Raw genomic sequence first — 26,422 nt, forward strand, 5'->3', positions numbered from 1 at the left:
TGTGAAGAACCCTATTCTATATTATTTTCCATGGTACCCAGAAGATCCTGCAATGATGTCATAGTTTGGTTATTAGACACCCCAACCTACACTCCCAAGTCTTTGTGACAAAGGCTTTGGATTCCCCAAGTGGCATTGCCAGAAGGCAGTGGAATCTTTTAAAGAGTCATCACCTAGCATAAGTTCAAAGATTTTGAGACACAAAATCCTTCTTGTATTCTTCCTCTTCTTGACCATGAGCAGTTTTATTGCCATCCACTTCTGCCATGATGTGCTGCCAGATGATTACAGATCGGAACCCAAATAAATCTTTTCTCTTTACGATTAATTGTCCAGGTATTTCATTATAGTAATAGAATGGGAACACAAAGTATCATCTAGGCAAATGATAGGTGCTGATAGTTCAATGAGGACAATATTCATCTCATGTTCTTCTAGTGTGCCTGTTGTGGTTCATGTGATGCACTGCAGATTACTTAGGCCTATCGAGTCTTCAGGGTCTCATACACTGTTTATTCTACCTCATTTTTATTTCCTGTTATATCCTCTCTATTTCTTCTTACTAAGGCCTTGAATTTCTTATGATCCTTTAAATATAAACTGAAAATGGCCCCAGACTTTCAGCTGTATTTGTAGTCAGGACTTCTAATAAAATGGCATTGTTAAATATTACAGCAAAACAAAAACAAATACACACACACACACACAACCAACTAGTGACTAAGGTCAGTTAACTAACACCCCATGGTATCTAACACATGCATATATTCCTGTTCACGTGTGGAGGTGGGGTATGTACATACAAGCAGACAAGTACTGCACATTTAGTCTTCTGGATAGAGAACTCTGGTAAAGTTCTCTAATACTTCTGTTGTACACCTTACCTTTTAACAACTAACAGTTTAGGCCTCTGGGAGGTACAAAATTAGTACACTTTGGTTTTGAAATGCTACTCACATAGCCTATTCAGATGTTTTCTTACTTTGTCAATGAGAACCTCATTTCTCTCTGTAACTGCTCATATACACTAGTTAAACAGAATTTTTCCTAAGTACTAACTTAAAACTACTCACATCAAAATAAGCAGCAAACATATCATCAGATTCTGTAAACATATCAGGTGCCAAAAGCTTCTTCTGAGATGAACCTTAAATGAAATATACATTAATACTTGAGAAATAAAATCAAATTAAAATCTAAGTCAACAGAAAAATCAGTAGTATTAATCAAATCTTTTCCTTTTTCACACTGACTTTCAACCAGTATTTGAAAAGCAGCTCATAATACTTGATATAAAAATCTACAAGTACACGTCAGAAAGACTAACATCAACTTTAGCCACTGTCAGTTTAAATAAATAAGTTAACAGCAACTACATAATAATCTTGGATTAAAATGTAGTTACCCTTAAAATCTTATTTAGAAGACAATACTATATTAATAAGACTTTGGCTAAGTAAGTACCTAGGTGTATGGAATGGCAAGATGACGTAACTTGAAAGACAGAATCTGACAATATACAGCAAGAGCACACGCAAAGAATCCACTTCTCATCCAGGGATCACATTAATACTTGAGAAATGAAAATAGAAACTAAAACCTAAGTCAACAGAACAATCAGTAGTATTAATCAAACTTTTTTTACTTCTTACACATTGGCTTTCTAGGAAACTATTCCAAAACTCTGTGGATTAGCTCTGAAAACAACCTGATATACAGTGTTACTAAATTAGTATCCAATGGGTAGCCACAACTGGATATAATCCACACACATCTGTGAGATGACTGAATAAAACACAGACACCCTTAACAAGAAATGAGAATCAATGGAGTCCTTGTTTTGCCAGAGCCTGTATAAAAAAGCAGGGCGTCATAGCTGCACTTGTGATCCCAACACTAGGAAGACAAACACAGGTGGATGCCCTGGTGAGCCAGCCTGGCCTATGCAGCAAGTTCTAAGACAGTAAAGGATCTGTCTCAAGAAAAGATGAATGAAGCAGGAGAAATAAAACCTGGGGTTGTCTCCTGGCCTGCACATGAAACCCATGCCATACAGACACACATATACACAAAATAAGCTAAAAAGCATGTAAGCACAATATTCTTACTCCCGTTTAGTTTCCCTCAAATCTAATCATTATAAGGTTATACAGCTAAAACCAGAGAAAAGCATCATTAAGACACTAACTCACCATTATTTTGTTCAACAGTCATTAGATTATGCTTGGCTTTTACTGAGGCCTCAAAGGTGTCAACATTCTCTCGCTCATATTCTTTTACATCAGCAGCTACCCGCTCCAAGATGTCATCTGGAGAAGGCGATCGTGACCTCGTGCTGCTCTGGGGGCTGCTTGGCTCAGATGGCACAGATATATTGCTATCTTCAGCAAGGTATTTATATTTCTGTAATAACAATAGATACATGAGCTTCAGAAATTATCTAAATAGATGACTTTCTAAAGTTGCTGCATTAGACACTGGGAGTCATGCAAATGCTAAAACAACAAAGCATCCATACCTGCCTTGCATCAGGTGCACAATCCTTACAAAATTCCAAATTTCACCAAGTCTGAAAAGTATTTGTGTTTGGTGTACATTCACCAGGTGGTAAACCTGACCTGACTATGAGTTTATATTTTTCATTGCTCTTTACCCACTGGTTTGACTACTCATGTATCTCATTTTAGAAATATTAATGTGCTGATCACAGGATCTATTTTAGATTCCTTAGGTAGCTCTAAGTGATGTAGACAGATACACCCCATAATACTGTTTAACATTCAAAAGTGTCTAAGTTTTGAATCTTATCTGGCAAGGGTTGCAGATAAGGGATCTTGAATCTGGCCAATAACAAAACAGGCTCAACCAAGTTTTCAGGCGTATCGGCTTAATAAAGACTTTACCAGAATGCCATTAAAAACTTCCCAGGTCTATCTTGCTTCTTTTGCATTTGATTCTTTCCTTGGTTTCCTGACTTACCGTTTGCTACATGTGAGCTGCCATGGCTGCTCTTGTCTTTGTCCTCTGAGACACTTTATGAGGATTGTTGTCCCCAATGACCCAAAAGCTGTACCAGGATTTTGTCTCAGGACCGCAAAAGATATGTGGTTTGCCTTTCTTTCAAAGCAGCAAATTTTATTACTTTGTGACTGCTAAGACCCGAACAGAATGCCTTTCTTACTCATCTTTCATATAAAGCCCAATTATGGGTTGGCAACTAAGGCACAGTGGGTAAAAGTTAATTGCCACCAAGCCTGGCAACCGAAGTTCAATTCCTAGAAAACACACACACACATAGAACTAAGTCCTTCCAAATAACCCACAGCACCAACATACACCATACTCATGCCATGATGCATGTACATGTACACAACATACGTGCAAAAAAATAAATTTTCCAATTACAAACCTTGCCATTATCTTTTTAGATACTAAGGTGCTTTTTGTATAGTAACAATCATTGATTTTGCTAAATGAATTTACAATATATCCTATAAGAATTTTCATGTTTGTTAAAAAAAATACTTCAAATTTTCATGTTTTACATATATCACAATTCTATGTAAAACCAAACAGTCAGTTCTAGTAACTGAAGAAATACAAGTGTCACAAATGTAGAAGCTCTTCTAGTGATCTGGTTACTGTCACTATTCCCCTTCTGTGCTCAACCTAAAAATCTATTTTCCTCTGAGTACCAGGCATTAGAAGGAACACCACTGCTGTGGAACAATCTTTTCCTACACTGTGAATATGTATTACTCTCATTGGCTAATAAAAAGCAGACTGGCCAATAGCTGGGCAGGAAGAGATTGAACACCAGAACCAGACTAGGAGAATTCTGGGAAGATGAAGGGTGGAGTCAGTAGTCACCGGCAAATGCAGAGAAGCAAAATGAGAATGCCATACTGAGAAAAGTTACCAAGCCACATGGCTAAACATAGGTAAGAATTATGGGTTAATTTAAGTGTAAAAGCTAGTAACAAGCCTGAGCTAATGGCTGAGCATTTACAATTAATATAAGCCTCTATGTAGTAACCAGGAAGTGACTCCTGGAGCAGGAAACGTCCATTTACACATCACATACCTGTACAATGGCCTGCCTCTGTATCCTCCTCTGTTCTATTAGCGCCTCTTCATCTTCTTCCTCTACATCAAAATCTTCAAGGCTTTAAAAAAAAAATGTTTTCATACATTTTTGCAGATTTCCAAACTGTTCACTCGAATATTTAAAAATTAAAGTTGGAGCCACAGTCTGAGCCATCACTGCTGGTCCGACTCTCAGCTGCCTGATGGAAGCCTAGCAAACTTTATCCTCACCTTGTTCATGGCACCAAAACTAGAAAACAAGAAGGATCTCTACATAAACATAGAAAAGAGTTCTTTTCCTGCTTTGATCTGAGTTTTCTCACCTCTAAAGAAAAGTTGGAACAAGTAAGCTATTATTTTTTTCTAGATCACAGAACGCTCATGGTCTGCTGGAAAGTGGTGGTGGCACACACCTTTAATCCCAGAAGAAGCAAACAAATCTCTGAGTTCAAGGCCATCCTGGTCTACAAAATGAGTTCCAGGATAGCCAGTGCCACACAGAGAAATCCTGTCTCAAAAAAACCACAAAAAGAAAATAAAAGTATTCATGCAAACACTTGACTCTTTCAGAAGGGCAATAAGGTTCAATATCCAACACACTATTCCGAATGTCCATATTCTGAATATCCACCCACATGTTCTTCAATGGTAACCCCAAACTTTAGGGCCTCCTAAGCATAGCTGTCCTTTGAATGCTTAGCGTCTGCTGAGTAGTTCATGACACTAAGAAGTGCACTGTGACTGTGTCAGGCTCGATGCAGAACTCTTCTCTTTCGCATCTTCCTCAGTCACAGAACCAGTTGGGGTTTCTTAATCCAAGCACTACTGATTTAGGGGGATGGGTTGTTTTGTGAGGTGAAATTAGCCTGGGTATTGCAAGATCTAGTATTCTTGGCCTTCTAACACAAGGTAACAATCAAACGTCTTCAGACACCAACAAAATGTGTCCAATGAGGGCAAGAAGTGCTAGTGAGAAATACCCAACTAAATTAGCTTTGATTTGGAGATAGTGCTTATAGAAACTTTAAAACATTTCTAACACTTGAGAAACACCACTGACATACTAACAACTATCCAACTGAAAACCACATTAACATCTGACAAGCCGAAAAGTCTGAACTTTGTAGAAGTCTTCCCCTAAACTTGTCTGTTCTAATAAAAACAAAAGGAAGACTCATTAAAATGATGGCCCAACATTCAACTCAATCTAGACAAATCAGAACCCCTAAAATCAGAGTGTTATCTATGCCATAAGCCTACCTAATGACCACAAAAGGTTAGCTTGTAAATTCTGCATGAAATTAGGGATTCACTTATGTCACTCAGGTAGAAATTAAAGATCTCTTGTACATCTACATCACCTAGTACATTTCCTGTACTAGGCACATGAAATGGGTGTAGCTCCAGTCTTACTTATCATCAGATGAAGATTCTTGCTCAACTTTCATTCCTTCAGAAAGACTTCCTTTAAATTTATCTTCCTTTACTTTGCTTCTGCTCCTTCTCCTATGACCACCACGTGACCGAGATCTTCTTCTCAAGCGAGACCTGCTCCTTCGACCCCTATCTCTATTTGAAGGAAAAAAAAGGAACAAATAAGTGTTTGTTAAAGTATCAATTAAGGTAAGCAAAGGGCATACATGCGTAGGGAAGAATAAAGGGAGACTTTCTTTTTCTGGGAACCCACCTATCTCCAAAAACTAGTCTATTGAAGAAAGGTGCACAGGCATGGTGGCACAACATATATCCCAGCACTTGGGAGGAGGCTGACCTAGAGTCATTAAAAATTTGTGTTTGTGAGGGCCTAAATGTATGTATGTGTACAACTGATACCTGCAGAGGCCTGGAAAGGGCATTTGATCTCCTGAACTTGAGTTACATACAACAGTGATCTACCATGTGGTTGCTAGGAACCAAATCCAGGTCCTCTGCTAGAGCACCAAGTGCTCTAGAGGAACCTCTCTGGCCCCTCACTTAAAAATTTCAACAAACATAGTTAATAAAACCTGTCATATTCTTTTTTTTTCTTCATGAATATGGAGTTAAGCAAAATGGAAACAAATATTTGTTTGTTTCTCTGGTTGTTCTGGAGAGTGTGTGCAAGTCAAGTACTCTACAACTGAGCTACACTATCAATATTTACCAGCACCAAAGTTGTGACTCAGTACTGGTCCATACTAGATATATGTGTTATGTTATCTTATGTAGACGCATGTGAGAGTGTAAGAATGCAGAAAAGGGAGCAGGATGTCTTTCTCTATTGTCTTCCACATCTTAAATTCTTGAGACAAGAGTCTCATTATGACCTGAGAAACTTGCCTTTATAGCTGGAGTGGCCAGCACTCAGGATTTACCTGTCTGTCCCCTAAATGCCAGAGTCATACGCTTATATAGCCATGCTCAGCATTTTATCTGAGTTATGAGGATGCAGCATGAATTCTAACTGGTATTAATAATAAAAACCCAGAATCAGATATAGGGATTAATGCTGACGATCAGAGAAGCAGCGCAGGCAGCCACTAAGGAGACCTTTTACCTCTACCAATGTTCAGACCAAAGGGGCTATCCTGTCCTCTGACTGCAGGGACGATCCTCAGACTTCAGCTGTCTCCACCAAGCCTCAGACTGTACTGCCCTCCTGTCTCTGCCTCCCTAGCGCTGGAACTAAAGGCATATGATCCCAAGTGCTGGAATGAAAGATGTGTACCACCACTGCCTGGCCTCTAGTGGCTTAGCTCTGCACTCTGATCTTCAGGCAAGCTTTATTTGTTAAAACATACACAAAGTATCACCACAGCAGATTTGAACTCAGGTTTTCATGCTTGTAGAGTGTTCTTATCCACTAAGCCATCTCTCTGGCCATACATTTTATTAATATAGTAAAAATAAGGTTTCCTTTGGGTCTCAACAACATTTGTTCTCTAAGCTGTTTATGCCAGCTATGCATTTTAACTGTATTACTAATTACATAAACTCCCAAAGTAAGAGCATAAAATAGTTTCTATAAAACCTAAGTTGAAACTACAAGGACAGAACACACAGATGGTCACTAAGCGCTAGAGTCAAAGGAGATGCTGATAACAAAGAGGTAGAATCTTCTCTCTCTAGACTGTGGTGACTAGGTGTGCCTGTCACACCTCATAATTTCATACATCCCAGAGAATGCTACTTTATGAAGTCTTTTTTTTTTAAATTTTTTTACTATTTTTTTTATTGAGAAAAGAAGAAAAAAAACATAAACAAAAATCAAGTTTCCACCTCCTCCCAGCCTCCCATTTCCCTCCCCCTACTTTATGAAGTCTTAAACATTATTTACACCTTCATGTGTACAAGTCTAACAGGCACATGAGTGTAAAACAACTCTCAAGAGCTACTTCTCATTTGACACCCTGTAGCATCTGAGGATTAAACTTAAGCTTTGTGCAAGCACCTCTTCCCACCCTACTGGCCTAGCTATGTTTTAATAAAATCAATTTAAAGGCACACTACTGCTTACTAGGTACAGAAAAGACAAACCTAAGGCTTTCTTTTTAAATTTTATAATATTAATCAATCCACTTATTTATGGGAGGGGGGAGAAGGAGAGGGTGTAATTCACCATGTGGGTGCCAAGAACCAAATCCAGGTCTTCTGAAAAAGTAGTCAGGGCTCTTTAGCACTGAACCATCTCTCCAGCCCAGCTTACTGTCCTTAAAGAGGACCTAGATCCAGTTCTCAGCATCCACATCAGGAAGCTCACAACTTGCTGTGACTCAATTGCCTCTAACTCCAGTTCCAAGAGATCCAATGCCCTCTGGGCATCTTGGACACCTGCATGCACGAAAAGATGACACTACAAACAGAAAATGGATCTACAACTGAGAAGAAAGAAAGTGGTCAAGAGGATAGCAGCAGGAAAACCACCTGCCCGAGTCTGTGTAGGAAGGAGATCACAATTGTACACACTGGCGCACACAAACTTGGCAAAGGCAGAAACCTTACACTGAGCAGAAGCACTTTTATGCATTCCCATATCTAGGAAGATAGTTTTAAGAAGTAAATCATCAGAAATATGAAAAGGTGGTTTTAATGTAAGCCTTTAGTATGCTGTCTTCCTAAACTATATTCAAACGACATTAAAGGTTGACAAAAGAATGTTCATTTATGCTTATGTTCAGGTTAATGTATGCACGGATTTTAAGTCCTTTCTTATCAACCTGTAAATATACTTTATATAAAATGTTTTCAAATAATGAGTTGAAATGTTTTAGTCAGAAATCCTAACCAAAAATCAAGTTACTTATACAACCTTGCTTTTTTAAAAAAGGTCTTGCTACAAGTTTAAAAAAAAAAATCTAGGTATTATCAATTTTAAAGACTCCTTTTATTATGTGTGCCTGTATTCATGAATACCATGTGTATGTACGTGTGCAGGAAAACCAGAAGTGGGCACTGGATCCCTTGGAGCTGGAGTTACAAGTGGTTTTGGTCACATGACATGAATGATGAGACCCAAATTTGGGTCTTCTGGAAAGGCAACTGAGACATCTCCCTAGCCTCGTAACTGAGTTCTTGAAGACCTATGGCTTGCATGAATTTCAAAGGAAACTGCACTAAAGAAAACAGTGTGCAATACCACATGCTGGCAGGAAGTGGCTATGGGATCAACAAAAATGTTTCAGAGAAAAATGGTCTATGGGAAAACCTGCCAATTAAAATTTCAAAGAGTCAAATGTGAACAAGTCGAGACAATAACATTTGTCCTTTATACTTACCTTCTCCGAGGGGACCTGCTTCTTCGTCTTGGAGACCTACTGCGTCTCAATGGGGAACGGGATCTCCTCCTAATGGGAGACCTACTTCTTCTTCGGGTTGGAGACCACCTATTGATGGGGCTAGCATCTTTTGATCGTTCGCATCTACTGAGAATATCATCTCGAGGCCGTGTTCTTAAGGGAAACAAATGGAGGTTAAGGCAAAAATAGAACAAACTAAAAGAATCCTCTCAACATGTAAAGAGTGTAAGATTCACAAACTTAAAGAGAGTAACTCTGATTAATTTACTCTGAATTAGCATTTAAAGTCAGATGACCCCACTGGCATTGTGATGTTATGGCATTGTGGCATATAATGAAAGTATTTCCCATGACCTCAAAATTTAAGAATTAAAGGGTATTCATGTTAAAAAGAAACTCTAATTTTAGATGTACAACTAAAGGAAATTTGCCTAACTGGCTTATAATAATCTATTTCCTCATTTTGAAGTGTCTATATATTGATAATTCTGTGGTCAAATCTTATTTTATTTATTATATATGTGTGTGTGTGTGTGTGTTTGTGCCTTGGGACATGTGAGAGTTTAGAGTTAGGCAAAATTTTCTAAGATACAACTGTATATATAGAGACTGGACAAATTCACTTGGGAATATTCTACAAAGAAGCTTCAAATATAACCAACAGAACCTCTGTGTCCAACAGTGAAAAACAAACCCATCTAACATTCATCAGCAAAACACACAACAGCCACACTGTAATTTACTGTGGTTATAAAATATAAAAAAATGACCTATATACTGTCACCAAAGCATGTTTCAAAAAATAGTATACCATTTGTACTTTGAGATAATTTGCAGACTCCATTTATAAGAAAGCACTTATATTCAACTATAATGTGCGTATGACGTGGGCTAGCAGGATACAAATTTATTGGAAGAGGCTTAGAGGGATGGGGAGGCAAAGGACTTAATAGGCTTCTGTATTATTTGACCTTTTCATGATTAAAAAGGGGGGTTTTTCAAATACATAAGTTTGGTCTTCTATAAAACTTTCAGAATTTCCTACTGAACTCCAAGCAAAATGGGACGACTAAAACACTTCAGATAAGACAATCCAAGCAGAATGCTGAAGGAAAGGGGAGCTGTTTAACAGAAGGCTACTCAGAAGTGAAGAATAATGAGTCTCTTGAAAACACTCCTGAGAGTTCTCAGAATGGGATGATTTAACTTTAAGATTAACTTATAGTTACATGAACATATTAATATTAATAGCAATGAATAAATAGTTAAGAATTCATGCCAACATCTTTTTAGTTAAGTAAAAGCTGGCAGATCAGATAATTTCAAATACACAATTCCTATATACACAATAAACTAGTTTCTAAAAAGCCTCTTCCATTTTCCCCAAATTTCATTCTATGGTTCTAATAAATCATTCCTTTGGTTGTATAATCTACTAGCTTAGGGCTAGCGTAGTGGGGTACACCTGTAAACCCAGAAGTTAGGCGACTCAAGTGAGAACACTAAGCTTGAGGCCAGTCACATCTACATCATGGGACCATGCCTCAACACCCTCCCCTAAAAAGAGAGTTTATGAAGGACCACCCCCCCTCAGTGAGCTAAAATAATCCCATGCAGATTTAGTAAACTGCTTCGATTTAAATGGTTGACTGAACAAATTTGAGGCTAAATTAAGAATTTGAAAGAAATGGTCATCAAACTATTCATAAAACACATAAATTACTATAAACACTTCAGCGTTAATATAACTAATGTACTAAGTTACATTAAAGTTATGAAACTAATCACTATCTCATTTAAAATTACCATCATACTCTATTTTCCCTTTAAAATATAAAGCACTAGTAAAGAGCATGAAATGTTTCCTAAGCAGGTTACCTTGGAGAAGAAAGTCGTCTCCTCTCTGGCTCTCTTCGCTTTCTTTCTAAGGATCGGCTCTTGGCCCTTCTACCTGGAGACAGAGTTCGAGAAGGCGATTTACTCTGCTTAGACCGTCTGTCATTGAGAAGTGGGGACCTACTTCTTCTTGACTTGTCTCGCTGTTTTGGAGATAAACTTCTTCTTTTGGGACTCCGGCCAGGTCTTCTACTGGGTGACCTATTTTCCTTCCCTGAAGAGGCATCTTTTGAAGGAGACTTAATTGGCTTCTTTTCTTTGTCAATTTCAGACCGCTTTGACTTTCGCTCTTTGGACCTTGACCTTCTGTCTTTGGATTTATCTCTTAGGTCAACTGGAGACCTGGATTTTTTAGATCGATCTCGACTTCTTTCATTTACAATTGGTGATTTCTTCCTATCTTTTATTTTACCTTTATCTTCAATCTTAATCTTATCATCAGCAGGAGATCTGGCCTTCCCAATCTTTTCTTGGGACCGCCGTCTAAGGGTAGGGGACTTTGATTTTCTTGCTTGGTCTTGAGATTTGCTTCTTTTGGACGGACTTATGGATTTTCTCCTCTCCTTGGACTTGCTCCTATTTGCTTTCTCTCTCACCATGTCAACAGCTCCCTTGCTTTTCCTTTTGTCCGACCTGTGTCTAGTCCTTTCTTTGGATCTGCTTTTACTTCGTTTTTTTGCACTATTTTTGTTGTCCGTAATTTCAAGTTTCCCCCGTGTACTGGAAGACCTGGTACTGGACCTATTTCCATTTCTTGCCTTTTCATGAATCTCTCCTTCTTCTTCGGAGCCAGACTCATAGCCTTGCAAAATGAGCCCCATTCCAGACTGGACCTTTCCCTCCATTAACTCATTGTCAAGCTCAGCTTTAATCAAGGCTCTCTGTTTTTCCAAGTCTTCCAGCAAAGCTAAGTCATCAAGTTTAGTTCTTTTTGCAGGGGAGAGGCCTTCTTTGTCAGAGGCATCTACAGCTCCTTTTTTACGTTTCTTATGCTTATGCTTATGTTTATGTTTTTTATCCCTATCTTCTTCTGAGGAATGTTTATGTTTCTTATGTTTACTTCTGTGTTTATGCTTCTTTTTTTTGTGACGACTGTGTTTATTTTGAGACTGGTCTTCTGATACTTCTCCATTTTCTTCATTTACACTCTTTTCAGAATTATCACCATCATCCATTCTATAAATGTATGAAACACATTTAACAATCACAATATTCATTCAGTGTTCAGTTATAACAATGGTAAAGATAAAATGATCTATCAATGTAACACATTAGTCACTAAAAGTTGTTAAGTTTCAGATATTTTATTTCAAAGGAGGTGTATGATAAGTGCTGAGATGGTAGAGATACAACAATTTGTTTTTAATAGTTGAATTAAAAAACTAAAAGTATTATGGAGTATGGCTTTAAGAAAAAAATCATTTAACTGAAACAAAATCCAAACCAGCAACAATAAAATCCCATAAATTTTAGCTACATAGAAACTCCGGTAATTTGATTTTCAACAAGCATTTTTCACACAAACTTAAACAAAAGGCCCACTTTGTTTTCATAAAGCATAGGTACTGACATACTGGGAAGCTAATCTCGTCAGCATGACACTCAGAGAACTTGCTGGTTCTACAATAAGCCTAGCAGCTTACTAGTGAACATCTCACTAAATGATCCCCTCTTGAAAGAAAAAAAAAATCTCAAGGCTACTACTGACTAGCTCAAATAAGCAGTCATTGTGCACTGGAAGTTTCTCAAGATGACAGTAATAATATAAACAAATCCCGATGGGCCAAGAGTTCAGAGAACTAGCCAAGAGTGAGGACTCCTGGCTTGTAGCTGACTAGCTACAACAACCACAAGGAAGGACATTCTGGAGGTCAACAGTAGTCTAATACCAGAAACGTTGCAGGATTTGATCTAGTATTTGTTCAGCAAATTATTCGCTCTCTATGAATTTCCAATAGAAACTGTTATCCCAAATTATGTTCATATTCACAGGTGGATGCAAAAAAAGAATGAACTAAGGCATGTTCTGCATTTTATTTAAATGCTTGCGTTTTATTGAAAGAGTCTGACTCTCAACTTATCAAGACTTAATGTTCAGTAATTCCAGATTAAATACAGCCTTGACAACACTGCAGATGCTCCTTGACTTACATGGGGTTGTGTCCCAGCACAGCCACTGTAAATTCAAAACATTCTAAATGAAATAACATATTGAATGCACCAATCCTGCCAAAGGTCACAGTTTTGACAACCAATAAGCACGTATCATCTCCCTTTGAAAGCAACTCACCACTGCTTTCTACAAGATGGGACCAAGGGTGAATTTAGGATAATCTTGGGTTCCGTCCACCACACTAATTTGGAAGAAGGTACAGTTTGTGTGCCTCCAATGATATATTCCTAATGCTTCTGGGTAAGGTTTTGTTTGTTTCTTGCATAGGAAGAATCATGGAAGAATCATGAATCTATTAGTCAGTCCTGAACATTTTAAAATGACCTACTACTATAAACAGATTTTCAGCAAGGTGACCAGAAAATAAAAATGTGCAAGGACACATTTGCCTCCCTCAGGAAAGGACACCACACAAAACACTAGAGAAGTACCAGTAACAAAAGACACAAACAAGGGGGTGTTGAACATGGAAAGGTCACTTAAACCTATTTTTAAGAATAGACGAAAAGGGTGTTTTGTAGATCACAGGGGTAGGGAGGTGTGTGTGAGTGGAGGGCGAGAATCCAATCCATCTGTTAAGTGGGCATGGTAAAGAAAAGATGGTAACTGAGAAGGAGTCTGGGCTAAAAACTAAAGGTGCAGTAACAGTATTCTAGAGAGTGAGGAAAGAATGTGGAGAAACAGCACTTGGAATGGAGAAAGCAGGCAGCACAAGGCAGTCATACAGAGAAAACCACAGATACCTGTGGTCAATGCGCCAGCCCTGTGGAAGACTCTAGGTGACAAAGTGTATGCGGTTCTAGAAGAGACTGAGACAGAACGAGAACCCAAAGGCACAGGAACTGCGAGGTTAATGGGATGGCTGAGCTACCTAGAAAGGAACCACCATTCTGGGGACTGCAGCAGGACATGGGGACACAGTCTCTTCCTCTGGCAGGCCTCCCTTCTCAGTAACTTGGTAGGTAGGGATACTACCAAGACTTGGTAGGTAGGGAGACTACTATTTGTCTCCCTCAAATACTCTTGAGGGAGACAAGAGTATTTCTGAGTGAGAAGGTACCAGCCGACAACAACAAAGGCATGGAAGGCACAAAGGAACCCTGAACGTACAACTTCAATTTCTGTTAAAGTACTGAAGAGACACATAGAGGACACTGTCCTGTGATGAGCCGGGTTTTAGTATGTATTCATCTCTTACTAGTAGACTATGAGATGATACAGGAGAAACATAGGATGGTTCCCTGAATCGCATTTTTTTTCCTTGACTCTTGATAAGGGGGAAAGGTCCAAGAAAAATTGCACTCATCTTTTAAAAGGTAATTTAATACACATTTTAAATTTGTATAAAATACACGTAAAAAATTACTTTATACAAGTATAAAATTCATAGTAAAGAATTTTAGTCATGAAAGTAATTATAAATCATACTACATAAAATTGCTCTAAAATGAAAGCAAGCAATCCTCAAGCTAGATTGCTGCAGTGAAAACTTGGTCCCACTACTGTACTATAGTGAGGATTTGACAAGGACCCCCCCACCCCAACCCTGAAATGGGGTTTCTCTGTGTAGCCCTGGCTGTTCTGGAACTTGCTTAGTAGACCAGGTTGGCCTCAAATGATCCACCTGCTTCTGTGTGCCCAGTGCTGGGACTACAATTTGGCAAATTTAAAGTATCTATAAGTTCAGAAGGGGAAAACAACTCTACCTACCTAAAAAGATATTAAATGCTTATCTGTAACAGTATTTAGCATGAACTGCCCCCCCAGCTAGCAATTATTGTATACATATTAGACAAATAATCCTATTCAAACATACTCTGTGGAGATGACTGGGTGGTTATTAATTCACTGAAGGAATACCATCAAAAGGGAATGATTCTAGAATCAAGCTACTTGACTCAAAGTGCCCCCAACACAACCCAGGTGTTGTAACCCCGGGAAAGGTGCTCCTCTAATGCTATTTCTCCAGCTATAAAATCTAGATAGCAGTAACAGACAAATCATAGGCTTGTTTGGAAAATTAGATTTAATTCACACGCAATGTGGTCACAGTAATTACATGAGAAGATTTCTATGCGCACACATAGTACTTACTCCTCGGTACTTAATATGCAATACTCTAAGTGATTCAAATCTACCCATTTCCTCCCCAAAACACCTGGGTTTTTTGTTTTGTTTTTCAATGGTGGAAATAGAATGTTAAGTATAGCCTTTAACTTTATGTATGAAATAAGTTCCATTAGAAAGTGACATTTTATCTAGCTTAAAAAAAATCTACAATTTTACAAATTATAATTTCCTGATAACAAACGTTACCTTGGGACAGTGCTAACTAAAATAATCCTATACACCCAGACAGCAAACTGCTAACTTCTACAGTTGATCTTTCAAAACAAACAAGTGTCACAGTTTATGGTTCCAGGGGCACGTTAGTGGTATAGTGCCTGGCATGTGTCAAATCTTGGAACAACAACAACAACAAAAAATTGGTATATAAATAAGTAAAAAATTTGGTATATAAATAAAGTATCAAAAGCGGGTTCATGCCAGGCGGTGGTGGCGCACACCATTAATCCCAGCACTCGGGAGGCAGAGACAGGCGGATCTCTGTGAGTTCGAGGCCAGCCTGGTCTACAAGAGCTAGCTCCAGGATAGGAACCAAAAACTACAGAGAAACCCTGTCTGGGGTGGGGGGGGGGGGGAGCAGGTTCATTAATCACCAAGCACAAGTGTTATTTTACCTTTGTTTTTCACAGACTTCTCCCAGAAACAGGGGCAGGGTAAGGTGGGGTTATCACAATGCAACCAGGCTGGCTTGGGACTGCCATTCCTCCCTCCTTAGCTACCCCCTTACTGGGATTATAAGCATGCACCACCATGAGCAGATCAAAGACAGACTGTCTGTGACAGAGTCTCACTATATGGCCCTAGGTGGCTTGGAACTCGGAGAGACCTGCCTCTCTAGAGCTGGGATTAAATATTTACAACATCATGCCTTGTTATCAATCGATATTCTTTTTTTCCTTTTTAAAAATTTGTGGCTTTTCAAGACAGAGTTTCTGTGAACCCTGGTTGGCCTTGAACTCAGAGGTCCTGCCTTTGCCTCCTGAGTGCTGGAATTGAAGGCATACACCACTACTGCCCAGCTAGGATAGTCTTATCATTATTGCAAGGACTCAGCTTATCCATTAGAGACAAGCGAGCTAGACAATTGTTTTTTAAAGAGACAAATCTTAAAAAATATATATATTAATGTTAAGCAGAGTGAATGTAAAGGAAGTCGTTAAACGACTTCTCTTACAAACTGAAATACTTTAAAAACAGAATTGATGTATATATCAGCTAGAATGGGTCCCAAAGACCAATTAGTCTTAGATCTAGCTTCCAAATCATGTTTTAGAGATTAAATTTTAATGAATTACATCAAAAACACATCTTAGCTGGGAATGGTACGGCATGCTTGGGAGGCTGGTTTGAAGGACACCGCCAACCCTCATGCGGGTGGAGTGTATCTCTGTGACAGAGTGTTTACTTAGGCTAGCACAGGTAAGGCTGAGTTCACTCCCAGTACCAGGCCCTTCTCAATAATCTCAGGCTGAGAATGTGGCTCAGGAGTAAAGTACTTGCTTATTAACACGTGCAAAAGGGTCGAGTTTGATCCTTAATTCCTCTTCGCCCCCTACAAGGATCTTTCTGGGACACTAGCAACAAAATTATTTCAAACCTTAAGCAAAAATGAAAAGGGGTCACAGTACAACAGTCAAAAAGGAGTCTTTAAAACCAGACTGCACAAATTTAAATGTGACCTTGAGCAAACTACCTTTCTGTTAGTTTCATCACCCATAAAAGAAACAGCAATAACAGCATCTACCTCAGTAGTATTGTTAAAAGAATTAATGAGCTACTATTTGAATGATTTGAATAGTACCTTGTCACTAGTGACCGCAAATAGATTTTTTTTTAAAGCTAAACTAAAGAAGCTGACAAATGTACAGGCAATTACAACAAAAGCTCTTTGAGGAATTTTTAAACTATGTAACATATGTATTCTTTCTTAATTTTCTATTTGAATAGTTTCCCTGTAACTACAAGCTAATCAGTGTACTAGAAGCCATTTAGACACTGAGCACTGTGGTCAGACCCACACATAGTGCCTGCTTTCATAGCAAACTGTCACTTTCTTCATTAATTACTTTCAAATTAGTGAAAATAGGGCACAGAAAAAAATATTCAATTTACACAATTTCTGTGGGGGAAGGGAGGCAAATTAAAGACTACCCCCAGTGTTATGTGCAGTTGCCAGAGCCCAAAACAAATGCATGTTTATAACTATAGTATTATTTAATCGTGCAAATGTCATAGGGCTGAATCATCTTCAAAATGAACTCTACCTTCAAATTAAATAAACGGACATAATACTAGGAACTTTTGAGATTACCAGAACAGCCGAAGACACCCATTGTACTGACCTGATATCCTGTAACTGCCACACCAGGACCTCTATGAGAAACAATAAGCTGTGTCTAGTTAAAACCCTGTCTGTTCTCTGCTAAGCCAAACTGTCAAAACAAAACACACTTAATAAAAAACAAAAAACAAAACAAACAACAAAAAAACCCACGCTGACAGGGGAACCTAGGACTAGACTCTGAGCAAAGAAGTCAAGTTTATCTGGTAGCAAAGCCGTCCTCTATCACAAGTTGCTGGAGACGGTAGTAAACGCTTTCCTAGAGAGGCTGGAAACCCTAGATAATGCAGGTGTGTGTGGGGGTGGTTCTGTTGCAACACTGTCTTCAATGCCATTCTCCTTTAAGTTAAATTTTCTAGCATAAACACGAGGAAAAAATAAAACCACTGCTCTTATTTAAGCAACGGCTAGCCTTTGCCTATTCGAGGATGTGTTTTCACTTGGTCTCAACAACTTCTGTGTTAGCTTACTTATAAACACAGACTAGAATGGTTTAGACGTAGCAACAATTCCCAACATTTCTCCCATGTGTCTTCAGAACAGGCAATAAACTAGGGCAAAAACTGTCAGGCCTCAAAAACCAGGAAGTGTACCTCACTTTGCCTCAAGTTTGGTAGTTGGAAATAAGCTGCCAATGGGCAGAGAAATACCGGGCTGTGGCTGAATAGGGGAGGGCGAAGGACTTCGCTAGCATAGACAATTTCCGAGACAGTCGGAAAGTGCGACCCTAGCACCTCCGTCTCGGACCGCAGCGTTAGGGGACGCGTTAGCAAAGTAGGGCTTGGTCTGCCTGGCGCCACTGTCCCTCGGTTCCCCCACGCAGAGGTCGCCGTGGGTCGAGCCCAGGGAGCTCCACCGTCCCCGGGGGAGGAGCACGAAGGCGCGACCTCAGGGCAGCCGCAGCCGCCACGCGAACTGGACCTGTAGAGGCCGCTCGAGCCGCCGCCTCCCAGGGCAACGACGCGCAGCAGGCCGCGCTGCTGGCGCCCCAACAGCCGCGGCCCCACGGGCAGCAAAGCCGGGGCCGCTCCCACGCCTCCCACCGCACCACCCAGGGAGCGTGGAAAGGCAAAGTTTGGCTGTCGCCGTTAGGCCTGAACTTTCCCGCCCGTCGCGCCGGTCGCCACCGCCTCCAGGCCGGCGGCCCCAGGGCCCGGCGCCCCCACTCCCCCCGCACGGTCCACTTACTCCGCCTGCTCCCGCAGCGACGGGGGCTCCGCGGCGGCCATCTTGAACTTCCCGACTTCTCCGCCGCGCTGCCGGCGGCTCCGCGAACCGTGGACGCCAGTGGAAGCGGAGGAAGAAGGGAAAAGCAGTCGCGCATGTGCAAAGCACGTAGAGAAAAGCAGCGCTCCGAGTCCGCGCTAAGAATCCGGATAGAAAAACCTTACTTCCGGCGGCGGGACCAGGCGCGTCTTGACGTCACTTCCGGATCTAGGGGCGGGCTGAGCGGGGACGAAGGCCTTTCTAACTTGAGCGACGCCCCTTAGGGAAGCTGAGTGTTTCCGTGTAGAAACTTAGAGTAAGGAGCAAAGGCGTGGTATGTTGGTATTATTGGGCGTGCATCTCTGGGAGCTGATTCTTGATGGAGCCCAGACGTGGGTGAAAATACCTCTGTGTCTCTTACTGCTGTTGATTGATTAGCCGAAAGCTTTTAAAGCGCCTGGATCTCCCCCAGGTCCCCTTTTGACCATATGTTCTTTGTGGTTTGCTTTATATGAAAATTAAGCTTTCTGGTTTTGGAAGGGATAAGTAAAAGATAAATAACGGACGCTGTCCGATACCGAACTGTGACCAATTTCAGATTTATGTAAACCTTTCTTAAAATAGAATAAAGCTAGGTGGCCTTTAATCCCAGCACTCAGAAGGCAGAAGCATCTCTGTGAGTTCAAGACCAGCCTGGTCTACAAGATCTAGTGGGGGGACAGGCTCCAAAGCTACAGAGAAACCCTGTCTTGAAAACAAACAATTAGAACAAAACAAAAAGAGCAGAATAAAGCAGTCAGGGAATTTTTGGCAAAATTTTTCCTTTGAAGATTTTTTTTCACAAAGTTCATTTCCATGCTATTATCAGTTTGGGAGCGAAAGAGAAGATTAAAACATTCCATATTGTTACAGTTAACAGTTAGTAGAGGTGAATCAAACATTAATCATTCAGGAAACGTTTACAAAGTGACGGACAGACCAAACAGTTCCTTCTAGTACTTTTTCCGCCTCGGGATCCCTGGTATCGGAACGCCCGGACCCGTAGCCACAGTTTCCGCGGAGCGGGGCGGAAGTGAACGCTCCAAGGCGCCGCACCAGCTTCCCGGAAGTCTTTGGCACCTAGAAAGACGCAGGCGTGCGTGCGTCCTGGGAAACGCGTGGGCGTGTTCAAAGCGAGCCGCGGTCAATGCTGCCACAGCACTGAGGCGGGTTGGTTTAGCAAGGCTGTGCCAGTTCCGGGCTCCTGCCCAGCGCGTCTCCGCCTCCTGGCCTGCGACGTCAGCGGAGCGGCAGCGGAGCTTGCCTCTGCGCTCTGCGCTTCCATGCGGACCCCAAGTTCCCTCCAGTAGAGCTCCGTCCTGTTCGGTGACACTGGAAACAACGCTTGGGGCACCGCGGGCAGACAGTGCAAAAAATTGAGGCTTTGGAGGCAAGCGCATCTTTGTGAACGCTTCATCTTTCCCTACAACCTGTGCTTGCTTCGAGGATTATTTTTAACGAGTTGCACATTCCTGAAATAATTGAAAAATATTTTTGAGTTAAGTTTATTCCCGTGGAAAGCTAGTAAACTCGTACCTTCTAAAAGGCGGATAGTCATCAATCCCAGTAAGCTCTTAATAGGCTCATTGTGACACACTACCAACAAATTACGAGCATCGTAAACTCCTTTGACTCTTGTAGTTTCCAGATGTCTTTGAAGGATGTAGAACGCCAGCCAAGTGGACAGCACTCGAGTTTAGAGTTGGAATTTGGGGTTTTGTGGGAAGACGCCAAACTGGTGTTAACACGCATGAGGAGGCATCATGCCTCCTGTCTTAATTTAGCTCTTTGTTGTTTTGAAGCAGTTCTGGTGCATTTATGAAAACGGGGCAAACGCAAAGTAAAGAAAACTCTCCCTCCATTACCCACATTGAACAAACAAGAATATGTCGGTTTATTTTTAGTCTTTTCCTATGTGAAATACTTAATTTTCTCACACTTGTGTTCACTATGACATAGTTTGCTCTCTGATGTGATAGCTCTCAATGTTTATGTCATTCTGCTTTGGCAAACATCTAGCTGCATTATTTTTCTTGTTATTAGGTGTCTAGATTGTAACAGATTTTGCTCTATTATAACTATAAAGAAAAACAGAACAGTGTTTAGAAAAAACAAGGGGGCTGGCTGGTGGGGTGGCTCAGTGGGAAAAGATGCCTGCCAAGAGGCCTGAGGCTAGGTTCAATATTCAACCCCCCTCATGAATTGTCTAATGACCTCTATTCATGCACACACAAATAAGATGTAATACAACTATTTTTAAAAGAACCTAGGATTTATGTCAATAAAGGCTTCTTCATTTATGGTGTAGCTAAGAATAACTCACTTTTATATTTTTCTAGTTTTACCAATCAGTAATTTGGGGATAGTAGTTCTCATTGTATAAAAATGAAATAATGACCAAAATGTCTATATTAATAAATAGTAGTTACTAAGTATTTCTTGTGTGATTTATTTTTGGTGACATATGATTTCTTTCTATATTTCTATGTATAAGTACTAGCATTGCATGGAAACTCCAATAAAGAACACATAGAAAATCTGTACTGCCTGCTGGTGACTATGTAGGGAACTTACCCAAATCATCCAGCCCCGAGCTTTATCTCCTTTTGTCCTTTGTGCACAAAAACCACATGGTTGTCACACTTTGATTAGCAAGAACAGTAAGGGAGAAAAACTACAGAAGCCAAAAAGCAGAGTGACCCTTTAAAGACTTTCTTGGGTCCTGGAATCATGGACCAGGTCTTTGATGGATTAGTTCGATGTTCCAGTTTTAGCAGGTGTTGGGACCTATGTGCTAGGTTCTAAGATAAAAATGGTGCTTCCAACATGGCATAGGTTGTGCTAAGGTCTGGGGGATGGTTACTCTATTGCCACACTAGATGCAAAGGGTTTAATGCCTTTTTTTGTTTTGGTATAACAATTGTTGGAATTAGAAATTAACTTTTTTTACATTAAGAAAAAATTAATTGTAATCTTTTTACCAATGATTATTCATGTTTGGAAATATCCTTTCTCATATTTATGCATATGTGTATTGTGTTTTTCAAAATAGAATTATGAATTTGATTTAATAATTTGCTAAGGATAGTGAAGATGAAATTATGGCAGAAGCCATTGAGTAATGCTACAAACCTTTAATCCCAGCACTCAAGAGGCAGAGGCAGGCAGATATCTGTGAGTTTGAGGTCACCCTGGTCTACATAATTCCAAGAATGTGTAGATAGACAGGATCTGAGAGAGAGAGAGAGAGAGAGAGAGAGAGAGAATTGAGGTGTGGGGATAAAGCCATAAAGAGCTGTAGAATTTGGATTTCATTACAAATTAACTGCATGAAGTAAGTTGGGGAAATCACAGGGTTACATGATTAAATTTGTCCTAGAAGATTTACTTGGCTACTTCATGGAAATAGATTTCTAGGGATCTTCGTTGCCTCAGTGAAGAAGTAATCTAGGAATCTCACTGAGATAGTGGTAGCTTAGATTGCTGTAAGAGAGGTAATGTGAAATGGAGGTAAGTTGTGAGAGGACAGGTTATGGGATTTACTAATGTATTGGATATGGGAAAAAGAAAGCCACTTAGAAGTTTTTGCTTGAGGATTGATAGTACAGTGGTAAAGCACATGGGGAGCTTATACAAGGCCCTGGGTTCTAACCTCAATACCGTATTTTTAAAAATGTGTTAGCTTGGGTGGTTGCCTTTAGTATTTAACAGCAATGTAAGAAAAGAGCTGATTCTAGATGTGTGGAGGGGTGGAAATTTAGTTCTAGTGTTTCATACCCTCAGTATAGAATATATATGTTGTGGATGTCCCCTCTGTGTGCTGTGGTTACCATTAATGAATAAAGAAACTGCAGTGGCCTGTTGATAGGGCAGAACTTGGGTAGGCAGGGGAAACTAAACAGAATGCTGGGAGGAAGAAAGCAAAGTCAGGGAGACACCATGGATCCACTGCCAGAGAGAGACGTGCTGAAACTTTGCTGGTAGGTCACAACCTTATGGTGATATACATATTAATAGAAATGGGTTAAATTAATATGTAAGAGTTAGCCAATAAAAAGCTAGAGCTAATGGGCCAAGCAGTGTTTTAATTAATACAATTTCTGTGTGATTATTTTGGTTCTGGGCAGCCGGGCAGCCAGGATGAACAAGCAGACCTCCTTCCTATACATATATAATTTGTAATGATTTGCTTTCTCATGCAACAATAATTTTTACCTAATTTTAGTTTCAGTGAGCATTTCTGTTCTTGTTACAAGGTGCCTAGCTCATAACAGCTTTGTGCTACTTCCCATGTAAGGTTCTCATTGTTGTCTAGGTTCTTCGGTATTGTGATTTGTAGGCTGGTTTTCTTTGCTTTATGTCTAAAATCCACTTATGAGTGAGTACATATGATAATTGTCTTTCTGGGTCTAGGTTACCTCACTCAATAGATGTTGTCTAGCTCCATCACCTTGCCTGCAAATTTCAAGATGCCATTATTTTTTTTTCTGTTGTGCAGTACTCCATTGTGTAAATGTACCACATTTTCCTTATCCATTCTTCAGCCGAGAGACAATTAGGTTGTTTCCAGGTTCTGGCTATGACAAGGCTATGAATATAGTTGAGCACAAGTCCTTGTGATACGATTGAGCATCCTTTGGGTATATACCCAAAAGTGGTATTGCTGGGAGAAACAATTAATAAATGGGACCGCCTGAAACTGAAAAGCTTCTGTAAAATAAAGGACACAGTCAACAAGACAAAATGCTGCCTACAGAATAGGAAAAGATCTTCACCAACCCCACATCAGACAGAGGTCTGATCTCTAAAATATACAAAGAACTCAAGAAATTGGCCATCAAAGGAACAAATAATCCAATTTAAAAAAAATGAAGTACAGAACTAAACAGAGAACTCTCAACAGAGGAATCTAAAATGGCTAAGAGTCACTTAAGGAAATGCTTAACATCCTTAGTCATCAGAGAAAATCAAAATAACACTGAGATTCCATCTCGTACTTGTAAGATCAAAAACACTGATGACAATTTATGCTGGAAAGGTTGTGGGGTAAAGAAAACATTCCTGCATTGCTGGTGGGAGTGCAAGCTGGTACAGCCCCTTTGGATATTATTATGGCGATTTCTCAGAAAATTAGAAAACAACCTACCTCAGGACTGAGGTAATTTCTAAAGCTTTGCTCTGCTCTGCTGTGTAGTGATTTCATCCTAGTTGGAGGGTCCTTAAGACTCAGAAAGTCCCTGTTGTGGGACCCAGTCCTTAATGTCAATATTCAGAAGGCAGAGGCAAGAGAATCTTTATGACTTCCAGGGGCTACATAGTGAGACTTTTTTTTTCTTTTTTTTTTTTAATTTATTTATTTATTAAAGATTTCTGCCTCCTCCCCGCCACTGCCTCCCATTTCCCTTCCCCTTCCCCAATAAAGTCCCCCTCCCTCATCAGCTCGAAGAGCAATCAGGGTTCCCTGACCTGTGGGAAGTCCAAGGACCACCCACCTCTATCCAGGTCTAGTAAGGTGAGTATCCAAACTGCCTAGGCTTCCCCAAAGCCAGTACGTTCAGTAGGATCAAAAACCCATTGCCATTGTTCTTGAGTTCTCAGTAGTCCTCATTGTCCACTATGTTCAGCGAGTCCGGTTTTATCCCAGGCTTTTTCAGACCCAGGCCAGCTGGCCTTAGTGGGTTCCCAATAGAACATCCTCATTGTCTCAGTGTGTGGGTGCACCCCTCACGGTCCTGAGTTCCTTGCTCATGCTCTCTCTCCTTCTGCTCCTGATTTGGACCTTGAGATTTCAGTCTGGTGCTCCAATGTGGGTCTCTGTCTCTGTCTTCTTTCATCGCCTGATGAAGGTTAATCATAGTGAGACTTGAAAGAGAGAGAGAGAGAGAGAGAGAGAGAGAGAGAGACACCAAGTTCCAAATTAAAGCACTTGGAAGACTTCTTAAAACTCAGGAAGGAAAAACTTTACCAGACTCTTAGGCTTCATTCTTACCCAAGGCATAACAAGTGGTATTAACTGTTAAAGAGATTCTGCCTTGAAGGTAGATCAATTTATCAGTTTGCCAGATTGGGTTTTGATGGAGTTGTTTCTTTGCTCTGTCATTGGTTCCCTACCTGGGACGAGTAAACATTTGTTCTCATCTCCTCAGTAAAGGTCACACAACACAACTGGCTTCTTAACAAGGACTGACACGTCCCAAAGGTGACTTGGGAAGGAGTGGTTAGATGATCTTGCCATAGGTGCTGAGCCGTGCTCAAGTGGCTGATCTGTGTGGGCTGGAGTATTCATGGGAGCAATCCCCATGTGGCTGTCTTTTCCTTTGTGGCTTGGGATTGTATGCTTCCTTTGTTACAGGAGTGTCTGTGTGCTCCCTATAATGGGTAATAAGACATGCAGCCATGGATGAGGCGAGAATGAGCTGTCCATAGGAGAATCCAGGGCTGTGAAGTGACACACCTGCTTGATGACTCGATGAATGGGATTAACCACGTAATATGGAGATGCCTTGAAAACCATTAAAGGATAAAAGAGTGCATTACAGTCTCTGGGAGAGGTCCACGTGGGTCTAGGTTGCCGGTAAGCCGTACGGACTAAGTAGCCACTGCTATGTGGAATAAAACATGAAATTGATGCTGAAATAACTGCCCAGAAAGAGAGCTAGTATTTAAGGGATGATTACAAAAGGTATGCACCTAGCATGATGCGTTCTTGCCTTTCCTCTGACCTAGGTCTCAATGATTCTTCTTCCTGTATTTGCCACTTCAGTCATAGCTTCTTACTCTGCACATTCTTTTAAAGAGTCTCATGCCTGTAGTGTGATGACACAAGAGCCTGTTAAGGGCTCTCAAGTGTTTATTTAGGTATAAAATAGGGGTAACCACTCACTGATACAGAACGATTTAGACATTGTCGCTGATTCAGCTGCCTTCGTCCAATCCAGTCGCCCAGTCATTCTGTCCAGGGGTGAAGAGCAAGTCACCTGCTCTGCTCCAACCACCCAAGAGAAGGCAGGAACAAGAGAGCATAACACCCTCTCCCTAAACTTATAAATTGTCCTGTCCACAGACAAGACCACACCCTAGGAGTCATAATCCCCAAAAGCCATTGGCCAAAGGGGTTGAAATTCCCATAACACATGTCTTTCCACTATTTTTGTCAATTATATGTTGAGGTTTTTTATATATATTTATTGACTGACGTATAGGAATCTTTTACTGAAACTTGACATGGTGGCACATATCACTTTGCCCAGCACTTAGCAGAAGAAGATAGGAAAATCAGAAACTCAAGATAATCCCAAGCTACAGAGTGAATTAGGGGCCAACCTGGGCTACCTGAAACCTGTGGGAGCAGAGAAATGCAGACCCATTTCTCAGCATTGTCTGGTGGTCAGAGAACTTGAGAGACTAACAGTAGTAATTTGCACCTTATAACTCAGGAGGTGGTTGCTTGGCTCTCTTGAAGTTAAGAAAACTCAGCACCATCCTGACAGGTGATCAGGATATGCCAATGTAGTTCTGCCCCTTCCACTGTAACTATGAGATTACCTGGGGTGTTTTCTGCCTATGGGACCAAGTGTACATGAGTAAACCATGACTTAAGTCATCCTGCTACCTAGGCAACAGAATGCTGATGATGGGAAGTCTCCTGCTGTCATGTTAAGAAGCCTTTGTTATCTTCTCCCCCAGTTTACGTTTCATATAAAAGCTGTGGAAAAATAAATGCGGGTGGTTTTCAGGATCTGAAAAATCCCTGAAACTCCCTCCCAATACTGTCTTTTG

At 40.5% G+C, this 26,422-nt stretch overlaps 1 protein-coding gene across 5 annotated transcripts in view; it reads right to left on the reverse strand.

The window, feature by feature from the left end:
• Window positions 1-18,756, reverse strand: part of Prpf4b (pre-mRNA processing factor 4B) — a 32,926-nt gene extending 14,170 nt beyond the window's left edge. For all 5 annotated transcript variants that reach the window (XR_005972382.1, XR_005972381.1, XR_005972379.1 and 2 more), the window contains exons 1-7: window positions 18,587-18,756; window positions 10,740-11,933; window positions 8,841-9,014; window positions 5,500-5,655; window positions 4,085-4,166; window positions 2,193-2,403; window positions 1,074-1,147 (exon numbers count right to left, since the gene is read on the reverse strand). Coding sequence is in view for 1 of the 5 variants with exons in the window: in XM_041632657.1 (XP_041488591.1) it covers window positions 1,074-1,147; window positions 2,193-2,403; window positions 4,085-4,166; window positions 5,500-5,655; window positions 8,841-9,014; window positions 10,740-11,933; window positions 18,587-18,627 (1,932 nt within the window). In the remaining 4 variants the exon portion in view is untranslated. The remainder of the gene's footprint in view (window positions 1-1,073; window positions 1,148-2,192; window positions 2,404-4,084; window positions 4,167-5,499; window positions 5,656-8,840; window positions 9,015-10,739; window positions 11,934-18,586) is intronic.
• Between the last annotated feature and the right edge of the window lie 7,666 nt (window positions 18,757-26,422).

The sequence above is a fragment of the Microtus oregoni genome, unplaced genomic scaffold, assembly GCF_018167655.1.
Source record: "Microtus oregoni isolate MIOR12 unplaced genomic scaffold, Mior012 000042F_ref0000377, whole genome shotgun sequence".
NCBI lineage: Eukaryota > Metazoa > Chordata > Mammalia > Rodentia > Cricetidae > Microtus > Microtus oregoni.